At 30.8% G+C, this 17,407-nt stretch overlaps 1 protein-coding gene across 4 annotated transcripts in view; it reads right to left on the bottom strand.

Annotated features, from left to right (window-relative positions):
- LOC118202361 (apoptotic protease-activating factor 1-like) overlaps nt 1–17,407 on the bottom strand; it is a 311,048-nt gene that overhangs the window by 196,360 nt on the left and 97,281 nt on the right. For all 4 annotated transcript variants that reach the window (XM_085822252.1, XM_085822253.1, XM_085822254.1 and 1 more), the window contains exons 3-6: nt 13,094–13,261; nt 12,751–13,008; nt 11,839–12,032; nt 3,304–3,433 (exon numbers count right to left, since the gene is read on the bottom strand). In XM_085822252.1, the coding sequence (XP_085678378.1) occupies nt 3,304–3,433; nt 11,839–12,032; nt 12,751–13,008; nt 13,094–13,261 (750 nt within the window). The remainder of the gene's footprint in view (nt 1–3,303; nt 3,434–11,838; nt 12,033–12,750; nt 13,009–13,093; nt 13,262–17,407) is intronic.

Genomic DNA, 17,407 nt, shown 5'->3' with positions numbered 1-17,407 from the left:
CAATTTGGAGTGCTTCTTCTTATTCACTCTGCAATACTTAAAAGAACTATGCAGAAGGCATGGTAGAGAGATTTAATCACACAATGCTGGACCATCTCTCTCTATTCTTATCCCAGAGATCAGGGCCCAAAAATCACCATTATTCCTACTATCGCACAGAAGTGATTTTCATAGCAGCAACTTCTCCATCACAAAACATTTCTGGCCATGATCTTCATTTTGCCTTGTGACCTGCGCTTCGGACAATCACTTAACATACCATTTTAACCTATGCAGTACTTAGATGATCTGCAGGTATATTTAGAAGATGTTCACCACTTTGCCAGAATAAAAATCAACATAGTAACCAAGAAGATGAAGAGGAAAATTGATGGCAAGTTCACGGAAAGGAAATTCAAGGATTGTGGAATCCCAAGAGACATCAAGATATCTCAAAGCTGCAGACATCCTGGGAGAGGCACATCCAGGGGAGCAATGCTTTAGTAGATGATATTTAAAGGAAAATGGTTCATATTTACATTCAACATGGAAAAACCAATGAAAAACAGCCATATGACCATGGGTTCAAAAGCAGATCAAGCTACCAGTACTCAGCAGTTTGTGCAACTTGGCCACTAGTATTGCACAGAAGAAAGTACAATCGAATCCAGTTAATTGGACCACCAGATAATCAGACCAGCCGTTTTTTCGGACTGAATCCTAAAGAACCGAAAGAAATCCTATGTACATAAGCCTAATATAATTCGCCTACTTGGATCAAAATTCCGTTTAATCGAACGAAAAAACGTGAGAGCGAATAAGAAACAGAAGCTACAAATCGGCCATGTACAGCGGATGTACAGGTGGTCCGCGACATATGGGAGGATATGTAGCTGCGATCCCCAGGAGAATGCTTTATCAAAGGTCAGGAATACCTTAAAAAGCATGACAAGAGCAAAATCAGTGGGAGGTGAACACATACACCATTTTCTTTGACCTATCTTAAAACAGAGCCACCAGTAGCCACCAGCGAGGTTATTGGTCCTATATAGTCTCCGATTTTCTAGAAAATGAACAATAAAGTGTCCGGCTCCACCTGAAAGGAATTCCCGCTTGTCAATCATGATTAAAGTTTACACGAGAAAGCTATCATTTCACCACCTTTTGGGGATGATTTTAGTGCCGAAGCTTTGAATGGCGAGCATTTTATCTCCCTCTTGACCTCAACATCTTGACCCCGAAACACCAAGGTTTCCTCAGACCACTTTAGACAGTGAACTGTGCACGTTTCTTGTCTTCCCTGCCAAAATGCAACAATGGGACTTGACGTTAGCTAAAAAAATTGGTTTCCTGGATAAGATCAAGCAACAACCGCGAAACGCTAGTCAGCGTTGGTTGGTGGAAATTACCGGATTGGCAAACACTACAATTTTGCTCTTGATAAAACAAGAGAATGAGCTGAGAGAAGAATGGGCAAAATGTGAAGGACGAGGAGGGACTTCCAAAAAACGGAAGCGTGAAGGCAAGGATCCAGACGTCGATGAGGCTCTTAATGAATGGTTTGCCATTGTTACTGGACGAGCTGTGCGAGTAAGTGGCCCAGTGTTAAAATACAAAGCAGAAGAACTCGCTATAAAGCTGGACCATGCTGACTTTAAAGCTACAGATGGTTGGTTGTGTCAATGGAAATCTAAACATGACATAAAATTCAAGAAAGCACATGGCAAGAAAAAAGTGCTAATAGTGCAGATGCTGAAATATGGAAATCAAAAAAATCTGCCCGAGCTTCTTGAAAATTTTTCAGCAGATGATATCTAAAATACTGATGAAATTGGGCTGTATTATCGCGCTACACCGGACAGCTCGTTAAGTTACAAACATGTTGCACTCTCTGGCTCCAAAAGAGCGATGGATCACGTAATTGTCTTGTGATCATGTCAGAAACGCACAAGAGGAAGCTGCTGGTTATAGGAAAAAGCACTAAGCCTTGCCGCTTTAAAGGACTTAAGATGGACAGTTTAACAGTTGTGTATTGTGCGAACAGAAATGTGTGGATGACCTTTGAACTTTTTAAAGAATGGCTGAATAATTGGGATAGAGAGCTACAACGTCAGTCGAGAAAAGTGTTACTTGTTCTTGACAATTGTGCAGCACATCCTCATTTAGATTGCTTGAAGAAGATCCAACTGGAATTTTTACCTCCCAGGACCACAGCTTTGGTCCAATTGATGGACATGGGCATCATCACAAATTTGAAGACCCTTTACATGCAAGGTTGGTAAATTACATCCTTGAAGAAAATGAAGAAAGTTTGCTGACCTCATAGTCAAAAGCCAGCGAAGTCAGTGCAAAGGTCAATATCTTACAAGCAGTTACATTTGTGGCTGATAGCTGGCGAAAAGTGAGCAGGAAGACAATGTAGAACTGTTTTTCTCACTGTGGCTTTAAGCACTTGGTTTTGGAGATGGATGTGGGCATGCTCATTGAAAGTGAAAATGACGACGGACATATGGAACTTCAACAGGTACAAAATTGCAAAGATTTTTATCCACTGACAACAAGCTTCAATGCTACGATGAAAATGAAGATTACGATGCTGCTATCCTTGCTCGAGTTGCAGCAAACACACGACAGCATTGGAAGATGGTGCCGCTAATAAGTTGGTGCAAGTGACAAGACAGGATGCGAGGAAATGCATTGAAACTTCGCATCGGTATTTCATGCAGGGGGAAAATGAAAGCAGTCCCATTGCTGCGTTAGACGTTTGTTGCGATTTCATTCACTTGCAATTTGTCAAGAGAACGCGTCAGATCACATTGGATAAGTTCTTCAAATGCTGATTGGAACTTGGTAAGTACTTGTTTTTATTGTGCTTCGCATGCTGAGTATCGTGGAGATTGTTTCTTAGAATTTGTTTCTAAATTAATTTTCTTAATGAAAAAGGTTCGAATGTAGTTCTTCTTTTTACATGTATGTTCCCCATACATGTGTACCGCACAATAAAGGTCATAATTACATTTTAGTACATGATTTACACGTACATTTACTGTCTGCTACATATAGCATGTCCATCTTACAACATAGGACATGTTCGTGTACTCGGATCAGCCTCCCGATGTGGTCTGATTAACCGAAATCAACTGTAATAATTTAAAGCAGAATAATAATATAAAATAGATATAATATAAAATAATTAGGAATATAGAAATAAGAGTCACATATTTATTAGATGTATTAAGTATTTATTAGATGCTAATGCATTTTATTCAATAATTTTATAAGCAAACATGCATGCAAACTAAAAAATGCATTGATTTGAATTACCTGTATTTTCGATGATTCACCAACAGATGCAATTAAAGTATTATCAAAACTGAAAATGGCATGTTTCAGTATTTCAGCTATACTCCTTGTCCTCAAATTCTGGAAATGAGAGCCATCCATACCTTTATTACTAAAGAAAGGAAAATTTAAACTTATTTGTATGTATAAACACATAAACCTGAAGAGAAAAAAATGTACATTTTTTCATTTTAACTAATTTTTAAAACTTATTCTTTTTTTTTTATTAGAAAATTTTTGTCCGCTACATTTTAGAGATATCTTACATTTTATACATTTAAAATGTGACCTTTTTCCTACTTCCGAAGCTTTTCTCTACTCCCTTGTAACGATTACATTCTTACTAACCAAATATAAGTATCATCTGGGAATATATCTCAGAATATGTCAAAAGTGAAAAGGAACACAACTAATATCATTCTTCAAATAATATGTAAGTAATTAACTTTAAATTATAGAGTATATGACCCTTCAGTGCAAATGTTTGTTTTCTTCTGCCTTAGTTAAATTAAAAGAAATGTCCGGAAGCTCTTCACCTTTTATAAAATAAAGAAGTGAGAGAAATAAAACTTGTTGCATACACCCCATATATGAAGTAATATACAGCTTTTAACCTTCTGGAGGTTACTAAAAGAAGTCATCACTGCATTTCTATCATGCACAAATCTCACCATAGCACTGTTCAAAAATGGCATCTGTTTGCCTTTAATTGCTTTCTTAAATGAAACTGTTTTCAGCAACACTGCAAAATGGCAGAATAAAAGAACAATATATTTATTTTCAAAGGTGCACATATTTAACAGAACCTTCATTACCTTAAATTGAATTTTTAGAAAATGCTATTCTCTGAAGAAATCAAAAAATAAATATTAAAAACTAAATACATATAATGCACACTATTAAACCTCAAGAAAAAGAATATATTTGCCTAAATTTATATATATATATGTATAACAAAGATAATATTACAGAGATTTTATTGAATTGTTTTTGTTTCAGTTTTGACACATGTACTTTCGATTAAAAGACTGACTGTTTTCTTTATTTAACTATTATCTCTTTATTATTTAATTAAATTCATAGAATACTGCATAACTTTAATACTTTATTAAATTAATTTGAAATTTCTAAACTTTCATATATACATATTCCCTGTGTACTGCTTTATATTAAATTTTTAACAAACATTGCACATAGTAATTCTGATATAATACAGTCAAAAGTCTTTAATCCGGACTCGTCGGGACTTCGGCGATTCTGGATTTTCGGTTTTTCCAGATTATTGATCATCAGTTTAAATCTGGTAAGATGGCATGCAGAAATTATAAAATTAAAAATATGAAACCGTAATTTATGAAATAAAGAGCAATTATTATCTAAAGGGTAACAAAATTTACAAAAAAAAAAAAAAAAAAGCTTAATATTTATTTGTTTACTTTATTAAACATTTCTTTCACAACGCACATGCGTAAAGCATACATTACGCATAGTCGAAATTAGAAAATTGCAACCTGAAAACTACTTGATGTGTATTCTTGATACTTATAATGACAATGAATTTGATTTAAATCATATCAAAGACGGAGTACATCGAGATGAAATATTACATTTAGTAAGGAATTATAAGCCGAATAAAATAAAAACATCTGCTCTGAAGATAAGGATAGTGCTGACAGATCAATTTCCAGTTCATTGCGCGCCGCGACGTCCCCCCCCTTCCACACAGAGCAGTGTTAAATTGATAAACAGATTTCAGAATGGTTAGAGAAACAAAGGAGCCTTTATCCATTTTTTGCAGCAATTCCACTTTTTGTTTGATGGACATCGAAACATGCTTTCCCTTTGTAGATCCAGCATCGGAAATTCTATTTGACATAATCCAAAGTTCCAACTTACTTTTATAAAATTGCTCTAACAGTCTGCAAAAAATAATAAGCCGATTCTAATTCGAAGATTAAGGAACAATGTAATCTGCAACATTAACTGAAATAGATAATTAGATAATTTTTAGCTTATACCGCCCGTTATACATCAAACGCGCATGTGTGCACACATATGCGCATGCGTAAAGGTATTACACGCATGCGTCAACGCAATATGTGTTGATGCATGCGCAGAAAATTTGTAGCTTTGAGGTCCGGATTATGGGTGTCCAGATTAACGACTTTTGACTGTACTTGCAATATAAATACTGGAAAAAAAAAAACTCATTTACAGTAATACCCAGTTGATCATGAGTGCTTGGATGCTGTTTACCCTTGAATTAATGAAAGTTTTTCTGTTGTATTCCTTTTAGTTAAGACATAATTTTCCATTTTATCACAAAAATAAATAAAGCAATGAAAATTAAAAAATACTGTAAAGAAATATATATGCTCATCGTCTGTACATTTACTTTGATAGCAATCGCAAAACTGAAAGAATTTGAGTTGGTAAATGTCAGTAGTTTTTCATGAATGTTTTGCGCATTTTTAATCATTTTTGCTAGTTCTGAACAAACAGAGCTAATATACAGATTTCCACCAAACTAAAAGCTTTAGTTGCTAAGATACATTCTTCTGAATCTATTTCATTATTTAAGTGAAGAGCATTTCACTTTAAAACCACCTGAGTAACACGATTGTGGCATTATGTTTGAATTTCACATTACAGTTTGAGCTTATATATTGTTTGATTGAGTTTACTACATGCTTATTTAATTAAAAAGTTTTCCTATTTGCCATATTTCACCATAAGGTTCACTTATTCTAAAATTTATATACATTTGAGAGACAAACAATTTTTCGGTAGAGAGCTGCATATTACTGTATATGAGAGTTTTGGTATTCATGCCGATGCTGCCTGCCATGGCATTTGTCTGTCTTAGTTAATTCACCCTTGGTCTCGAAGTAGATAGGAAAGCACACAGATAGATATGGTTTGCAAGTTAAAAGTCTGGTCTTAGGGGATATTGTAGCCTCAGTTAAAACAAATTAGAATGTTTGAAATTATAACAGTTTTAAAGAATGTTTGTGTTTCAGCCAGCTACAATGACTGGTAATTTTGAGTTGTATAATGGTACTCTTCTTTATCAGGACTGGATTCAGAAATTTATGTCTGTATGAATGTGTATATGCAACATATATACATATGTAAAGACATACACACACGTATACATGATCACATACATTTATAAATACATGCATATATACATACATTTCTGAATCTGGTCCTGATAACAGAAGAGTACCTGTATAATTTTAATTTAACTCTCACAAGCAGTGAGGTAGAATAAACCTAAGGCTGGCATATATTTGTGTCTGTTTGTTTGAGAGTTATTTCAGTGATGAAAACTCAAACTACAAATTTAATTGAGGTGTTACTTCAATTAAGGAATTGAAGTAACACCTCAATTAAATTTGTAAGCAAGCTAGTTAAGATTAGTTAAATCCCAGATAGGTGTTAGAGAAACATAATAATATGGGAAAGAAGTTAAGCCAGGATAGAGAACTAAATTATCTCTCATTATGCAAATACTCTGGTCTTAAATGTAACAGTATGCAATATCTATATTGACATTTGCATTCGGTAGTCACTGTTTATGTGATTTATAATCTATCTGTAATGCAATCTGTAATTCCCTGTATGAAAGAACTTATATAATTCATTTCTATTCATTATTACCACTTATTTTAACATCTGACATTTTCTAAATTTTTTTTTTAGTTTTACTCAAATAATTTTATTATTTTTTTATAGTATACTAGAGCTACAGCAGGTGTTCAGATGAGTAGTTTTTACTTAATTATTATCATCACCATTTATTTATACACATTTGATTTACTTTTTTGCTGAAGCACATATACAACTTTGGAAGTTAGGCAACAATGACAAAAATATTTATTTGCTGAAGAACATAAAGATTGAATTTTAGAGTGGCAAGAAAAGATTATATGGTTTAATAATATAAATTTATATTTTTGCAACATGATGGGCATTTTAAGGGTAGAAGACAATTATATAAAGCATTAGAGTGTTTATGTATTATACTCATTGCATAAGTCTCAGACAGAAAAGGTATAATCTTTTTTTTTTGGGGGGGGGAGGGTTGAACTAGACTGAACAGCACTATGTAGTAATAAACTAACCATAAGCACCCTAAAGTTAGAGAACATCATACTCCATCAATGATTTTTCTCTCTGAACTCAAGAATTCCAGGATGATAATGCCAAACTTCACTGAACTCAAACTAAGAAAGACTGGCCTCAGCCAGCATAAGGCTATTTGCATACAAAGCTTGGCTACCATGAAAATCCTGATCTCAATCTAATTCAATCTACAAATATAAACTGGAGAAGGATCAAAGGAATGATTATTTGATTCCTTCACACACACATAAAAATAATATTACTTAATTAATTAAAAAAACCCTTAGAGAATTATTAATGCAACTCTTGTCAAAACTAATTGTTGAGATTATACGAAAATATCTCTCTTTGTGATGAATTAAACTATATAGCATTTATTACATAGAAGAAAAAGTAGATGCATTATGTCAATGCAGATAATAGAGAACTTATTACATGAGCCATCTAATTAAAAAAGAAAAAAAAAAAAATTCTGGAATTTGGTTTTTAAAAATGCCAAACTGAGAACTACCACTATTTGGATAAACTTGCTGAAACAACGGCAGGGTATAGGGACATACATATATTGCAATTTGAAAGAAAGGTAATCCAACAAAGTACTAAAAGTTTTTTTTTTTTTTTTTTTTTTTCCAAAGACAAAGAGCAGGTAGTGTAAATAATGTACAATGCTGTTTTTAGTGATAAATTAGAAGTACACTTCACTTTAATCAAATATGGAATTATTTAAATTTCTTTTATTTAAATAATTCAGTTTAACATTCAAACAGAAATATTGAGAAAAGACATAATATTTTATATGCCTCTTTCAAACAATAGCTAGCTACGCGCTAACTTCATATTTGAAGAAAATTTAAATTATATTTTAACTAAGTTGAAATGTTAAATTTAAAATATTTTTAAGCGAGATATTTTTATTATAAATCTACTTTACTGTGTGTTTTGTGCTATTGTTAACATTTAACACAAGGAATTAGCTCTCAAATTGTGATGTTAAGATTTACCAAACGATTGAAAATACTGAATAAATGATTGAAAATTTATAACCATAACAGCTCAAAACAAAGGAAAAAATTCTTTGACTTAAAGATTCTTTAATGAATACGTCTGATGTTGATTTCCACAGTATAGAGTATAGATGAAAAGCTGAATTTTTGCCAACTGGAGCTTCATATTTGAAGTGAAAAAAAGCATGGTTGAGTGGAGAAAATATTGATTACAAGATCAGATAAATATGCTACTTGTGAAACGAATATGAAATATGTTGAGCGAAAGAAAAATATACATGGTTTTGAGCAGTTGTGTAGAGTTATGCAAGGCGAACGTAAAAATTGAATTACAAGGCCTGGTCAAAGATATTTTGGGGTTTACAAAGAGTAAATTGAGTACGTGTGGTTTTGTAAATTACATATATGTAGCTGGTTAGGGCAGGAATGATTTTATATGATCTTAGTTAAGAATAACTAGAAAAACTGTTACAGGTTGGTTGAAATCACGGGGGTCATTTTTAGAAATAACTAAAGCAAATGTTTTTCACAGATCATTTTGACTTTTTGTTTGCTGGAAAGTGTTCAGTTACCTAGAGGTCGAAGGATAAAGGTATTATTACTTGAAAGAGGAAATCAGTTTGCTCTTCGAAGATCTGAACACAGATATATTCGGTCAAAGCCAAGGACTGCAGGTAAGTTTTTTTTTTATTATTATTATTGGCTAAAGTGAAATATGGGAAGCACATCAAATTTAGCAATTTCGTTATTAGATAATGACATTGTTATGGTAGCTAAATTTTGGTCCTTGAGTAATTTTTCTGAAAATGTTACTTTTTTTTAGAATTCGAATCAATGTGGAATATTTTTCTCTCAGTCATTTGTTCTGTGATTCCGTTTGCTATCTGTTATTTTAAATTGACCTTTTTTAAAGAAAGTTTGAAAACAGGAACCCTCTTTTCATTACATTAAAGCAGTGGTGGCGAACCCTTTTGGGGCCATGCACCTAAAATGGAATGGCCTCATGCCATTCAGTTCAAGATATTAAATTAGACTTATTCATAAATTACCTCAAAATGCTTAGAATGGAAAACTGGAATTTATTTAACAATGAAAGTATTGAAACTCACAAGCAGTCTGCAATAAATTTGAATTTGTTTAGAAAGCATTAGCTGCTTCAACTTTGTATTCTTTGGCATGTAACAAGTAATATGATTGGCCCAAAAAATTGAAACATGATACATTGGGTCAATAAATAAGTATATCTTTTCTATGGCAATATATGAAAATCTTATATCTAGGCTTATGCTCTATGCCAGTGGCATTACACGATAAGTAAGTGAAACGTTCAAGAACAGACTAAAACACTTATTTAAATTACATAGTATCATTTTATTGTGATTACTGATTAAGAAAGTAATATTTTAGTCACGTGCTGGCTAATAAGTCTCTGTGTGCCAACTGTGGCATGCACGCCATAGGTTCGGCATCACTGCATTAGAGTGTATGTTGAAGTTGAAACTGTTCTAGTTGTGTCATGATTATGGCTGGTGCTTCGTGGTGAAGCTGTGCGCAAAGTTATGTGTGATGCTGAGTTTGTTCAATTCTCTAATGTTTTTAAGGGAAAACAGATTGCTGCATACACAGAGAGAAAAACAGTATTATAATCGTATATTATGTGCAATGTATCATTTTTGTATTTTTCACTTCTGTTATTGTATTAACTGTAAACTGTATTTTTAATCATTATTTTCGGGTTTTAAATTAGATTTCATGTTTCCTTTTTGATATGTTGATAATATTTGTTGACATATGATAAATTTCAATAGTTTGGCGGTCTTGAAGTCAAATTTTAAGTCGCAAAAATCACAAACTAGCGTTCGATGAGTAACTTTTGCATTATTAAAATAATAATGGAAAAATTACTTATTGAGTGCAACACCAGTGGCAAGCACTATGTATTAAAATAATTACACTGTGTTTGCTATTATAATTGAACATGATTATATATTTTCAACTTGAAACACTGCTTATTATTATAAATTTGTGGTTTTTATTTTCCTATCTCATTCTCCTTATTGTGAGAAATTAGATATCTGCCAATTATTGATGTATGGAATACTAATATGCACAAGAACAATATAACGTTATTTAGGAATCTAAGAAGTAGTGAAACAAAAGCTATGTGTGATGTTTATTTGCTGTAGAAAATTATCTTTTTTTTTTTTTCATTAATACATTCATCTCTTAAATATTGTTATATTATAATGAATATTGCCTACTTAATAGAAGATAAGAAATTTTTTAGCAATAAACTCATTTGTGAAAATGGTAGAATTAAAGAGTTCTATAATGGAAATTTAAATTAATAAAATTTCCTTGCTTATATTAATTCCAAAGCTTAAAAACCTTTGAAAATATTCAAGCTATCTGAAACACAAGTATAAGCAAGACTTGTAGTTTACTGTTTCAATAAATGGTGGGGCTGGATTATTTATTCTACCATGTTAATTTAAAACAAACAGATTATTGTACTCATTTTTAGTAAAATGAAAGCTTAATTGTTAAAATGTAAATTAAAATAAATAATTTAATTTTAATTTACAATAATAAACATTTACAATTCTAATAAACACAGATTATTGTTATTTTCAGTAGAAAATAGTAAATGCACATAGTGTAAATTGAAGAATACATTGTGACATCACAATTTAGTCCTAAACAATTATTGATGTCATTTAGCTCTACCTTCGCGATTTGGTTTAAGCAGCGTACTCTGAGCTTTTACCATAAAATTAATCAGTCAAATCATTTTTCACAGCATCAGGAACAGGGAAAAATAAAAAAAAAATTATCTATTTCATAAATGATTTTAGAATTAAAACTAAAGCAAGAGTAAAAGAAAATTTCATACCAATACCACAGAACTATATGAAGCAAAATATTTAGACTAAAAATAAAATGATGGACTTGAAGCTTAAAGCATATTCAACTGATAAAAGATAAAGGGAATTTTCTTTAACATTTCTCTGCATTAAATATTCAAACAAAAAACACATTTAAGCTTTAATTTTTTTAGCGAGGATACATGCTAGTTGGGAACATATTTTTTCATTAATTAATAATAAATATCAATATTTCAGACAAACTGATTTACCTACTTTAAAAAAATTTTAAATAAATAAATAAAATATAACACTGAAATATTCTGTAAACAGTATTATGAGTCTATTATGAATATATTCCATTATTAAATAAAATTCCTGTTGCAGAAAAATAAGCCAGCAAGAACTGTTTTTAAATAAGTATTACAAATGGAAATGAATGCAGAAAAATTTCATTATGAGCACTAATTACAGGAATATTACTGAAATGAAAAAGCAAATGAATAAAGAATATTACATACCACCATTCAAAACATACTTTATCTTTTAACTGACCAACTAATTTTTTAGCTTTCTTATAAACAATGGAATCAGAAGGTTCAAAAAGTGCCAGTTGAACAATGTCATTTGCTAGAAGTTCTTGAGTATTTTCATTATTACATATTTTGTTAAAATTTCTCTCAACAAAGGATTCAAACCTTATTAACTCATCCTCCTGAAATACAAAGTTCATGAATATAAAGAAACACAGAAATATTGCCAATACAAAATCAAATACATTTTAGCATCACAATTTTATAAACATTTTTATCTTTTTGTAATAAACTAAACAAAAATTACATAATGCATGCAATAAATCCACATACCACTGCAGATAATATACAATTTATCATGTAACCTATTTAATTTTTAAAAAAAATCTGGTATTTGGCTTCCTTAAAAATGCCAAATTGGCATTTTTAAAACCAGCAACTTCCACTACATATTGAATTTCTACAGAAGAATGGTGGCTGTTTAAAGGATGGTATTTCAGGAAAATAGGACTTGGGTTTTCAAGCAATAAATTACTTTAAATGTTCTATAAAATTTAAGCTCATATATTTGCTAAACATATATGAAAGAAATACAGTTCATGAAATTTTTAAAAACAGATTCATCAATGCAGCTTGCAGTTGTAAATACAATGTTACTGACATGGTCAAGATAAAGGTGAGAGAGAGAGAGAGAAGTCAAGCCATTAAGTTAAGCATACAATCTTTATATTCCATGAATTGTATGCATATACTTGCATTAGATTATGACAAATACAGAGTGTTAAATTTTTTAAATGCAAACAAAAGGGAAAAGAGGGTAATAAAGAAAAAAAGCAGAAAAGTAATAACATGCTTACAACTTTAAATAAATATTATACAAAAAGACTCTCACAAACTTACATTTCTAAAACATTTCCTATAATGTTGATAATCAGCTAAAAGGTCTCTTGGATCTGTAAGTTTTAATTTCTGCTCAACAAATCCGAGATCAAGATATACCTTCTCTAATAACTCATATTCTTCAGCATTAAACATGTGATATCCGAGGTAGTAATGAATATAATCATCATGAGGCAATTTGGTAAAATTATATTCTCCATCTGCTTGCCGACATAACTCTAAATAATTATTTACAAGTTTTTTGTGACATGTCTTAATCTGAAAGGAAAAGATAAACACTAAAGTAGGAATTTTTTATTTTAATATGCTCAAATCTGTACAATAATAAAACATAAGAACTTACAGTTTCTGGAGAGGAATCTTCTAATAAGATTTCGATATAGATATCAGTAACACAGTATGAAAATGCTTCAGGAGCATTTGTCTGCATCTGTACAAGAGATTTTTTATAAAGTTCAAACATTATATCTTCTACTTCAAATGGATCTTTTCCCCAATAAATTTCCAGTAACTGAAAAAGAAAACAATTAAAATCCAATAACTAGCATTCTTCTACATAATTACAACTCAAAATTCTCAAGAAAATTTTCAGACTAATAGTACAGAATGAAATTGCAAATTTATTTCTTTAAATTGTTTTAATTTTAAATATTTAGAAAAATTTTAGAAGAATCAATCACAGTGAAAATATATATTTGTTTCTTAAGCCCTTTTATTCCTGAATACAAATTTTCAGATTAATTTTAAATAAGTAAAAACATAAATTTATTCCTTAAATTCTTTTATTTTTTAATACAAAATTTAAAAGTTTGGTGCATATAAATTAGGTCTGCCACCATCAAATTCAACTAAATTTAAACTAAGACTAAATAAGACTAATTAAAGATAAGAAATAATTTTATTCATGAAATAACAGCATCTCAATACACACCACATTTCTTTGAATCTAGGATGTCATCAATTCTAAGATGCAATGCTTAATTTCAGTCAAAGCAATAGAGAAAAATATTTAAATTTTAAGAAATTAAAATGAATAAAAACAAACGCTAAATTACATTCAGTAATTATTTTATAAATCCTTCTGATTTACTAATAATAGTATTTGCATACAAATCAGTAATTTAGAAAAGTTTATTATTTCCCAGTCATCAGTAATTAGGAAACATTTGAACTATCAAATGCTCTATATTCTAAGAGACACTCATTTTTACATTTTTAATGATATGTAAATAGCAAAAGGGAAAAGTCTTAAATTCAAAGAAATTCTCTCCACATTATACACATATGTATATGTGTATATTTTTGGGTTCACCTCCATGCACACATATATATGTATATATATGTGCATTTGAGTGAATCCAAAAATCCAAAATTTGAACCATCGAGCCATCTAATAGAACCTTTAAACCATGAGGACCATCAACACTTTTTGTTTGAGAATTTTTCTTTTTCTTACACAGTTTAGAAATGGAAAATATAACACTCAAGGCAAAAATTATTACGACACACCTTTGCCTAGGTGTGTCGTAAAAATTACTTTTCTCTTGGCTAATTGAGATCCTTTCATGTCACAAACACCTGCTGATTAGGGAATCACACCAAGTCCAACGAAAATACATTGATTGATGTACTGACAATGGCCATTACCACTATCTTGAATTTTGAGTGGTTTGGGGAAGGGGTGATATTTTTCTGACTGATATTTACTGTTTAAGTAAAGCCCTAAAATGTATTTGTTTAGAGTGGGGTCCTGCTGAAGAGGACACTTATTATGTAAGTGAAGCCCTAAAATTTATTTGTTTCGAGTGGGGTCCTGCCAAAGAGGTTTTCTTTTGCTGGCATTCAGAAAGGGATCAGCAGGGAAGGGAGAATTATATTTCACTGAATTCAAGTTGAGTTAATAGAGCAAACTGTGCTCTTTCTTAATTTTGTTATTCAATTCAGCTTATTAATGCTTGCAGGCTATTATTATTATAGCAATCTTATCAAAATAAAAGTTTGAATTTTTCATTCTGTTGAAAAGTGTTTCTAATTCTAGAGCTGTACCAGGATCTGCAAAGTGAAAGCTTTTTTTCAATGTCAATCAAGCAAAAAATGGGTAAAAGCTTATCTATCTCAATTATGTGAGAAGTACAGCATTGAAAGAGAAAAAACAATTTTTATTTTTTTAAGAGTGTGACACTACTTAAATGAATAACAGAAAAATCACCTGTTATGCTAAAAGTGATAATTACAACAAAGTGACAATTGAATGAGAAATACAGCATCGCAGCCAGAGTATACCATTGATGGGTCTAATGGCTCAAGCCAGAATGTTTCATGAAGAAATGCACGTAAAAAACTAAGAGTACATATTCAACAGGCTTGGTTAGCCAAAGTAAAAAAATCGCAATGGTGCAAGTCAATTAAAAATTTTAGGCAAACAAGCTTCAGCTAACACTGAAGCAGCTGAACAATTTTCAGATGGATTCAGCAGACTCATTAATAGCAAAAAATTCTTTCCAGAACAAACTTATAATGATGAAGACACAGCTCTTTTCTGGAATAACATTTTGGACAATATGTGTCTCAAAATATTTTAGCAACCTATTCAGAAAAGGCTAACTGGAATCAAAGTTTCCAAAGTGAAAATAAGATTCTGGCAGGCATAAATGCTGCAAGAATGCAGAAATATAAACTTTTTGAAATCAGAAAAAGTATACAACCTAAGGCAGTAAAAGGTTTCCCTGTCTTTCATCATCCATATAAAAGAGTATGGATGATATAATCATTAATTAATGGTTTAGTTTGAATACCATTTCATACCTGATGCTCACCAACATTTGAAATCAGTTTGTTTACCTGATGATGCAAAAATTTAACTTTCCAAATTATACACAATAGTTTGGCTCATACTTCATTTAACATTTTGCTAAAACATCCATCTTCTTTTTACTCCAGATTGTATATCCATCATTCAGCCAATTGATATTGGAATGCTGTACATGCTGAAATGCATATATATAGTAACCTTTTTAAAATCTATGCTAAATTTCTCGAACAGCTGCAAAACCATTCAAGAGATCAATCACTCAAATCATTCATAGGAAACCCCTTCACTGCAAATTTCTTTGCTCCTGATGAAGAAGGACCTGTACCTGTTTGCCCTAAAAATTGATACGGTCTTGACTAAAATCTATGCCAAACACAAGGTTGTTGCTTTGCCTAGTTTTATGTTTTACTTTGGCATGTTTCTCTTCTGTCCTGCAGCAAATAAATATTGAGCTTTATTTGTAAATTTTCATTCTCAAGGTCATAAATGTTTCATTATTTCCATAAAAAGCTATTTCATACTTTTAATTTTATAATTTCTAATGTAATCTCACCTGATTTAAACTGATGATCTAAAATCCAGAATTGCCTTAGTCTCAACTATGTACCACATATATTTTTAATAATGATGTAGACGCTTGATGATGAAATCAAATTTATGAAGAACTTGAAGCAGATGCAGCCTTTCAAATAACTATTCAAACAATGATGAAATGTTAAAGATGATATACCCAATTTCTACAGTGATTTTAAAGTCTTCAATTAGCATAAAATGAAGAATTAAAATGAGATATAAATAAGAATAAACCCATAATTTTGGAAGTTGTAGCATTTACAATTTTAAAAAATACAATAAAAATATGAAAATCAGAATGTTATGCATTTTTTGGGATTATTGGATCGGTTTTGTAAATTTTTTATAATTAACAAAAATGACAGAAGTTCGATAGCCTTCCTTATAGAAACATGATAAATACTTGGATAATGGATAACAAGGACCCTTTTCAAATTAGACTGAAGGAAATTTCAATAGAATTTTAAATAGCTGCATTTATTTCCAAAAATATAAATACTCAACATCTGTATTTGGCAATTATTAAAAAATTATTATTTATTTAAAAATTTTCCATATTAGAATATTTAGTATATGTAATTTTTTAATGCTTTTCTCTCTCTCAATAACCCCTCTTTTCTCTTTGAAGGAAAGACAAAAATATGTAAAATAAAAAGAACTTATAAGATGGAAAAAAAAACTAATTGTAATTTGCAAAACAATGCTTTTATTGAAGACAAATATCTCTAATGATCTATGTGCTACACGTGCCCATTTTTTTTTAAATAAATTTTCAAATAAGCAAGGTATTTGAAGAACAAATGAGCAGCAACAAGCTCTCACAACACTTGCTTATTTGAAAATTTATTTTAAAAAAAATTTTATCCTTTTTTTTTTTTTTTTTTTTTTTTTTTTTTTTAAAGGTATTTGAAGAACAAATGAGCAGCAACAAGCTCTCACAACACTTAAAAAAAAAAAAAAAAAAAAGAAGAGGATAAATGTGATGCGTCAAAAATGATAACCCAGTTCAGAATGATTTAAGCAGCGTTCAACTTGATCTCTAGACTGCTAAAAGTTTTAGTTCCCGATTTTAAATTTATTATTGGCTGAAGCATTATGTAAGCATCTGTGTCACCAGCATTATCTAAGAATATGCGAGGAGAATTATTTTTAAATGAGAAAATTTTGAGAGATTTACTATAAGTATTTACTGTTTTTAAGACAGAAAGAGGAAATGACCAAATTAAAAACAGAATTAAGGGATTCTTCAAATTAAAGTTAATACATTACCTG

This window comes from Stegodyphus dumicola, chromosome 8 (assembly GCF_044657685.1).
Source record: "Stegodyphus dumicola isolate Sdum_Otavi_A_Nest chromosome 8, ASM4465768v1".
Lineage (NCBI taxonomy): Eukaryota > Metazoa > Arthropoda > Arachnida > Araneae > Eresidae > Stegodyphus > Stegodyphus dumicola.
This window is presented reverse-complemented; position numbering and strand designations above follow the sequence as displayed.